The sequence below is a fragment of the Macaca fascicularis genome, chromosome 7 (assembly GCF_037993035.2).
Source record: "Macaca fascicularis isolate 582-1 chromosome 7, T2T-MFA8v1.1".
NCBI lineage: Eukaryota > Metazoa > Chordata > Mammalia > Primates > Cercopithecidae > Macaca > Macaca fascicularis.
In genome coordinates this window covers 68,029,487-68,037,539 of record NC_088381.1, presented here as the reverse complement: position 1 = coordinate 68,037,539, position 8,053 = coordinate 68,029,487, and the positions used below count along the sequence as shown (strand labels likewise).

The 8,053-nt window shown below is 53.1% G+C and overlaps 2 protein-coding genes across 43 annotated transcripts in view; one reads left to right on the top strand and one right to left on the bottom strand.

Moving 5' to 3' along the window:
• The first annotated feature begins 348 nt into the window (after nt 1-348).
• Nucleotides 349-8,053, top strand: part of TM6SF1 (transmembrane 6 superfamily member 1) — a 56,307-nt gene continuing 48,602 nt past the window's right edge. For 17 of the 42 annotated variants that reach the window (XR_012415270.1, XR_012415265.1, XR_006699377.3 and 14 more), the window contains exons 1-3: nt 349-476; nt 4,188-4,319; nt 5,417-5,520. Coding sequence is in view for 28 of the 42 variants with exons in the window: in XM_073996545.1 (XP_073852646.1) it covers nt 385-476; nt 4,188-4,319; nt 5,417-5,520 (328 nt within the window). In the remaining 14 variants the exon portion in view is untranslated. Of the gene's footprint in view, nt 477-877; nt 1,137-4,187; nt 4,320-5,416; nt 5,521-8,053 lie in introns of those variants that run through there. The other 25 variants (XR_012415273.1, XR_012415268.1, XR_012415266.1 and 22 more) reach the window with 6 other exon arrangements.
• Nucleotides 5,358-8,053, bottom strand: part of HDGFL3 (HDGF like 3) — a 105,639-nt gene continuing 102,943 nt past the window's right edge. Inside the window, exon 6 of the mRNA XM_005560300.5 lies at nt 5,358-8,027. Coding sequence (XP_005560357.1) covers nt 7,995-8,027 — 33 coding nt within the window. The 3' untranslated portion in view covers nt 5,358-7,994. The remainder of the gene's footprint in view (nt 8,028-8,053) is intronic.

Below are 8,053 nucleotides of genomic sequence, written 5' to 3'. Positions count from 1 at the left end.
GTTCCCGCCATGCCCCGGGCCCTCCCTCGGAGAGCGCGCAACCAGGGGCACCTGTCCCCCCGCAGGGGTGTCGCCGCCCCTCGGCGCCGCCGGGCGCTCGCCGCTGAGCCCTGGCGCCCCTGGCAGAAGCACTGCGAGGACGCCTCCCGGGACTGCACCGCGGCCCTGCGCACTCGGGGAGGCGAGGCCGGGCGCGGGGGGCGGCTGCGGGCTGGGAGGGCGCGCCGAGGGGACACCGCTGAGGGGACGCCGCTGAGGGCGCGGCGCGCGGAGCGCGGCTGGGGCGCCTCGAAGGGCAAGCGCCGAGGGGGCGCGGGCGCCGCCGGAAGCTGGGGCGGGGCGCCCAGCGGGATGCGGTGAAGGGCGAGCGGCGCGGCGGCTGCGATGAGTGCCTCTGCGGCCACCGGGGTCTTCGTGCTGTCCCTCTCGGCCATCCCGGTCACCTATGTCTTCAACCACCTGGCTGCCCAGCACGAGTGAGTGAGCGGAGGCGGCGGGGGTCGCGCCGAGGGGCGGCTGGAGTTGGTTCGGCGCGGCGGGAGCTTCGCAACTTTCCCGAGGGGGCTGGGACCGTCCGCCGCGGGACAGAGGGGGGTGTCCCAGGGGTCGCACGGGCCCGGTCCTGGAGCCAGGCCCTGAAGTGCCCAGGCTGGCGCATTTCGGGATGTGGTGCCAGCACCGCGCCAGGTGCCCGGGGACACAGGGGTCAATACCCCTGCCCTGGAGGGGCCCAGGGGCCGGTGGGGAGCGGAACAAACACGGACACTATGAGCCTGGCCAGCCGTGTCAGCTCGTGTGTGCCTTGTTCTTTTTGCATCTCACGGGAACGTTTCCATGTATGGACTTTCGCATACTTATCATTTCTTATTAATTTTAGAAACTGTTGTGAATGACTAGCAGAAATAGCCCGGAACCAACAGGCAGAGACGTGGGTTCTAGGCCTGGCTTTGGCACTGACGGTGTGGTCTGGCCTCGGTCTTCCGGTCAAGTGGACTTTGTGTGCGTCCTATTGTAAGGTTCCACGGAGATCTTTTTGTGAAGGGGCGTTGTGAATGGAGAAGTGCTTCCCAGTGCCTGCGCTGGGGTAGGATGGGGACCGGCAGCAGAGGCAGAACACTTCAATGCGAAGGAAATGGGTGAGGCTGTCGGAGGGGGATAGGGCTTGGGTTCGAAGCCCTGCCTCCCACTCCACTGCAGGGATCACTGACCAACCAACTTGCAGCGGGCAGCTGAAGGCTTGAGGGTCTCCGGGTGTTGGGATAGGCGCCAGCCTCTGTGCCTGCTGAAGTTGGTTGCTGTCTGGAGGGAGGAGGAAGTAACCTGCTATGTTTCTCAGCTGTTGGTGGGAAGGAAATTGCATCAGTCTGTAGGCTGCAAACCCCCTTCAGCTGGTCAAGCCTTGGAGTGTCTGTACACAGGGTGGTAACTTCCTCTTCTCTAGCTGCCGGGCCACCTGATCCAGGCAGCACCCACACTGAGTGCTCACCAGGCACCAGCAGTGTTTGTCCTTGGTCTGACCCAGTCTCTGGAGGCATCCCCTAGAGGCAGCTGCTCCGGGCCACCAAATATTACATGCCTGTCAATATAGGGCATGGGGGACCCTCAAAAAACAGCATTATGGGCAGTTCAGTGAAGATATATTGAGTGCCTACTGTGTGTTTGGCACTGTTCCAAGTGTTGGTGACACAGCTATGAACAAGCCAGAAGAGGTTGTGGAGGCAGGTAATGAGATAGACAGATAATACATAGATAGTGACATGCTATGAAGATAATAAAATAGGGTGACTGGGGAGGGGGCCGGTGGCCGGGGAAGGCTTCTAGGAGGAGGTGACACTTGAGCTATGGGAAGATCTGGGAATGGAGCTTGTCGGGCAGGAAAATGGAGCAGTGCAGGGGAAGGAACTGGAGGGGCATAGTTGGTATTTTGGAAGGTGAACAGATGGGGCTTACTGAAGAGGGCTGCATGGCAGCAAAGAGAGGATTTGAGGATGAGCCCTACGTTTTGGCCTCAGCCACTGGGAAGATGATGATGGCATTTACTGAATACAGACTGAATTATGTATTGCTGTGCATGATGGAGCGCATTGGCAAGCACAGCGTTTTGAATAATTAGTGTCAGCCATTCTTCTTGTCCTCTTGCAGGTTAAAACCCCAGTGGCCTTTGATTCCTCTCTCTTCTTTCTCCACTACCTTCCTCCTACTGTCTCCTTCCCCACAAGTCCTGGGGCTCTAGTGTCTGTTCTCTCCTTTCAGTTCTCCCTGGCACTGGCCCTTTCTGACCTGGACTGTGGCAAAGGCTCCCGTGCAAGTCCCCTTGCCCAGCCCCCGGCGTGCTTCTCGGCCTCTGTCCCCAGTCCCAGCACACGCACTAGTGCTCCTGCCACACCAGCCTGCCTTTGCCCCTTGACCACTCCTCCTCCTCTCCAGCCTCTAGCCCAGACTCCTGCTGCTCCCTGACCAGGATGCTGCCTTCCTCCTATCGCAGACTGTTGAAGCCGCACCTGGACTTTATGGCCATTTCTACCTTTTGCAGACCTTCCCTCTGTCTCCTTTGAGCTCCCTCAGTCCCTCGTCTGCACCTTTCTCCCGAGAGTTACTTTCCTGTGGTCAGAACTTACCTGCCCTGGCTATATCTAACCCCTCTGTACTGTCCTGCCCAGGCCAGCGCCGTGTGCATTGTAGGCACTCAGGTATGTTTGACTTTGTTAAATCGAGTTTCCTTCCCACCAAACCTTTTATGCAACTCTGAAAACCAGAAAAAGAAAATTAGATTGAGAGGCCAGGAAAGGACTGAGCGTGTTCTGTCTCCCTCTCTAACTGAGACACACACTGCTCACACTCATCCATGCATGTCCCCTCTCAGTAGGTGTTTGTCCATAAAAGGGCATCAGCAGGCCCTCCCAGCCCCCAAGACTAGCAACTTTCTCATCCTGGGGTTAGTCGCAGCCCTTACCTGTCCCCGAGTCCCTGCAGGACCTCTTTCTCCTGTGGTGAGCAGGTCCTGCACTTGGCTGTTGTAGGAGGGTCTCTGGGGACAGTGCCAAGAGTCAGAGATGATCTGCTGCCCTATTTTCCCTTCATTTTTCCCTCCTCTCCTGGAGCTAAGAACATGAGAGGATGCTGTGAACCACTTTACACTGCTCTCTCCTGCTCCAGAAGAGCACCAGCCATGCGACCCTGCTGGCAGTGAGTGCAGGCCCTTGGTAGGAGGACTGGAGTTGTCACCCGACCACCACCTGTCTCAGGCTGTTCACCATTAAAATGCCTGTCAGCTGACCCAGCACATCCACCTCTTCCCTCCTCACAGGATTCTTCAGCCCAGCATCACACTTTTGACCCACATTGGCTTCCTCCTTCTTCAGCTCATCCCCACAGGAGGATCCTGGAGCAACCACTGATGTGCAATCACCAGAAACCTCCTATTTTTTAGTTTCTCACCTGGACATTGAAACAGCCACCCTCATTCTTTTTTTTTAATTTAATTAATTTATTATTATTATTTTTTGAGACAGACTCTTGCTCTGTTGCCCAAGCTGGAGGGTAGTGGCTCAATCTCGGCTCACTGCAGCCTCCAACCCCCAGGTTTAAGCAATTCTACTGCCTCAGCCTCCCAAGTAGCTGGGATTACAGGCATCTGCCACCTCGCCTGGCTAATATGTTGTATTTTTAGTAGTGATGGGGTTTCGCCATGTTGGCCAGACTGGTCCCAAACTCCTGACCTCAGGTGATCCACCTGCCTCAACCTCCCAAAGTGCTGGGATTACAGGTGTGAGCCACTGTGCCTGGCCTTCTCATTCTTATCATAGAACTGATCCATCTATCATCTATCCATCCATCCTCCATACATTCACCCATAATCCATCCATCCACTCATCTATCATCTATCCATTCATCCATCCGTCATCCATCCATCCATTTATCCATCATCCTCCATCATCCATCAATTCATCCATCATCCATCTATCCATTTACCCATCATCCACCCATTTACCCATCATCCATCCATTCATCCATCATCTATCCATTCATCCATCATCCATCCATCCATTCATCCATTATCTATCCATTCATCCATCCATCATCCATCCATCCATTCATTCTATCATCCATCCACCTATCCATCCACTCATTATCTATTTGTCCCCCCCTTCCCTCCCTCCTTCTATTCTTCTCTTTCTCTCTCCTAGGGATGGTGATAGTTATCCAAAGGTCTCAATGTTGGGCTGTGGTGGTGTGGAGGGGTCTCAGCTGAGGAGTGGTGCTTGTAGCTGCTCCAAGCTGAAGAGGTCCTGGTGTAGCAAGCCATCGGAGTGGGCCAGGTAGTATTTTGTCTAGAATTGGAAACTCTGTCAATGCTGGAGGTGTGAGAGGGAGAGTATTGCTGTTGGACTACAGGAAAACTCCTAGGTGGTAGAGCTCAGAGTCCATTGAGATAGGTTCCTCCATGTAGGCAAGGACTTCTCTTATTTATCCAGTCTCCTAGGGCCTGCAACAATGGCTACCACATAGGGGTGCACAATACATTTTTTTCCTTGATATGTTTTTGAATTAATTAATAAACAGATGGATGCAATGATGTGACTTTCCTAGGGTGACACAGTTAGCAACAGAATGGGTACCAGGATCCTGGTTTCCTGACTGATAACTCTACCAAGCCTCGTGCCCTAGCGCTGCCCCACTGAGTAGTGTCTTTGACCCCTGCTGTCCTTGGTGCCATTCCGTTTCCTGTAGAACGTCCAGGGGATGTGCTCAACCAAGCTTCACCTTGGTTTCTGTGGTTTGGGGTTGGATGCTGATCTGTTGGTCCTGGTTCTGGGGTGTTGGGCTATCTTCATTCTGGCCTCAGGTCTAGTCCAGACTCCTCCTCCATGGATGTCCTGGCCCCATTCTCTGGCCCATTTGATTATACACAAAACATAAGGTCACTTCTTTCTTGTCCCCTGGAAGGCATGTTTAGTTGTAATGCCTATATATTCCTTGGAGCTCAGTCTGAGGGCTTCTGACTGGCCCTGAGGGAGGTGGCAGAGTCAGTGGTGAGACCTGTTAGCTGCGAGGGAGCAGGGGTTAGAGGAACGGGTGGGTAGGTGGAGGCACTGGGGCAGTGGTCATCTGTGCATCAGGGTGGGGTGAGGCAGAGGGAGCTCCAGACATGTCATCTGTGCACATGAGACAGGATAAGAGGAGAATGAGGAGGACCTGATGGCTTCGGTCCCTGAAAGTCATGGGCTGCAGCCCAGATGGGCCAAAGAGGTGCAGATAAACTTCACTAACTCTACAGTGCTGGGAGCTGCAGGCAGAAGCAGAATTATGGATGAATTATGCAGGACTAGGAGCGAATGCATTCAATAGTCAGGAAATTCCAGGCACCAATGTGTTTATTTTGATAGTGACCACCTCCCTGTTCTGGTCGTTGCAGTTCCTGGACTATTGTAGGGGTTGCTGCCCTCATCCTGTTCCTGGTAGCACTGCTGGCTCGTGTCCTCGTCAAAAGAAAACCACCCCGGGACCCGCTGTTCTATGGTATGCCTCCACAAAGGGAAATCTTTTGTATCTGATTAATAACACAATACTTTTGGCCTCAGTCACATATTCCTCCTTGGTTGTGAATACTCTGAGCCTTTTGGTAACAGTGGTTGCAAGTGTAGGAGTGTTTCAGGATAATGTGGCCCTCGCCTCTGGCTATTGCCTCTTAGGCTGTGGACTCCACCCTCTCCCAGGTGGCATCCTGGTGGAGGGTTACTGCCAGGCCAGGCGAGGCAGGCACCCTGCCAACCCCAGCATGCTTTGACCTCTGACCTCGACTCTCATGCCAGCTCCTTCCTGGGCTTCCTGTCTTCAGCCTGCTACTTGCAGTCCCCCCGACTTAGTGCAGAACTTAACTGTGTGGTGCCTGGGTCTGCACATATGCATGAAGAGGAAAATAATGGAACCTGCCATAGAGACAAGCACCTATAGTGCACCTTGTATGGCCCTGAGCACTTTAGCAGCAGGCTTTTACCTAATCCTCACCATCCCTCCACTTGAAAGTGAAGCAGCTGGCTTGGAGATGCTAAGAAATGTGGCAAAGGTCACGTGGCTTTTGACCCCCAAAGCCCATGCCCTTCCATCATGCATGCTGCCCCAGCCAAGCTACTACTGGCCTTTGAGCACTTCCTGTGCCAGGCACCTTGCTGGGCATTTTGTTCTATAGTTTCTGCTTCAGTAGTGCTCCATATCAAATGCACCCCAAGTCCTACAGCAACAAACATTTATTTTTCTTGCTCACAGGTCTGTGGGTTGGGGACACTCTGCATCAGGCTGTGGGTTGATTTCAGGGCTGTTCTCTGACTCCTTGTTCTTGGACCAGCAGCTCCCAGGCATGCCCTTCTCAGGGCAGATACAGAGGCACAGTGGGGCTAGTAGGAAGAAAGTGGTGGCTCTTAAGACCTTGGCTTGGAGCTGCCCCCTCTTACTCCCACCCATATTCCACTGGCTGAGATGAGGCATAGGGCCGAGCCCATCAGCAACAGCATAGGGAGCATTCTCTGCCCACAGTGGGCCTTAGGAAAGGTGAGGTGGGAAAGAAGAATTGTGAGTAACTAGTTTCTCCAGTCCACATATAAGAAACTCTGAAGCTTACAGAAATGATGTCACTTGCCTAAGGTTTTACAGCCAGTCAGTAGATGACCTGGGTCTGTCTGATTTCAAGGCCCACATCCCTTTTCTTGGCTCTCTCCACTGGCCTGTGCTCTGGCCCCTCTGGCTCTTCAAGGCTGGGCACCCTCTCTCCTGTACCCTCAGCCCTCTGTCCTGGTCTGCTACAGCTTTGAGCATACTGCAGCTTCAGGGCCAGGGTCAGGCCCAAGGCCAGACTCCTCATGTACATGTGGCCTTTTGTTCCTGCTGGGGAGAAGGTGAGTGCTGGACTCCTGGCTGCTGACTCCAGGCAAGGCCACCTTCCCTTCTCTGTGAATTAACCATCCCCACACTCCTCTCCATTTCTTTTTTCACAGCTTTTCTTATATTCACCATCAGATTTTTCTACTGTTCATGCCCATCCCATAGTCTAAGGCACCAATTTGTTACAACTTAAAAATGCAGCTTTGACAAACTAACATGCATTAAATTTGATCACCTGCTGTTTAAAAAGTATTATTTCTTGTTGCTAGTAGCTTTAAGCCCATTTAGGAGATGCTCACAACTCTAATAAGATTCTCTGATAGGTACAGATTTCCTTCTGTCATATTCAATTATACCCTCTTGTATTCATTTTTAACATCACTAGTCTTATTTCTGAAAGCCATTGTCACTTGCACATTGCCACCTGTCTGTCTCTAGGATACGCTGTGTGGAATAGGGTAACCACACTGGACACGCTGTGAGGTGGCCTGCTTGGGAATCATTGAGATGAATCACTTTGTCAAGTCATTGTCTTTTTTTTTTTGAGACAGTCTTGTTCTATCGCTCAGTCTGGAGTGCAGCAGTGCGATCTCGCCTCACTGCAACCTCCACCTCCTGGGTTCAAGCGATTCTCTTGTCTCAGCCTTCGGAGTAGTTGGGATTACAGGCGTGTGCCACCACACCCAGCTAATTTTGGTATTTTTAGTAGAGACGGGCTTTCACTATGTTGGCCAGGCTGGTTTTGAACTCCTGACCTCAGGTGTTCTGCCTGCTTCAGCCTCCCAAAGTGCTGGGAATGCAGGCTCGAGCCACTGCGCCCAGCCTGAGTCATTGTCTTAAACTTAGCGGTCACTTCTATGCTTCCTTGGCCACTCGGTTACTGGCTTTGCTCCCACTGCCCAGGTGGGATGTGGGTTTGGCTCTGGGCAGCCACTTGTAGGGGAGTGGAGGATGGGTGGAGTTGGCCTGCTAGAATCTTCTGTGACTGAGTCGGCGGTGACCATCATTCTCCACTCCTGTGATGAGTGTTGCCTTGATGAGAGTAGTTAGGCAGGGATGGGGAGAGCTGCAAACACAAGTGGAGGTCCAGCTGGGTGTGTAGAAGGGGTATTCTGTTAGTCTATCTCGATAATTGTCCACAGCATCTTCTGGAAAACATGAAAAACATTCCATT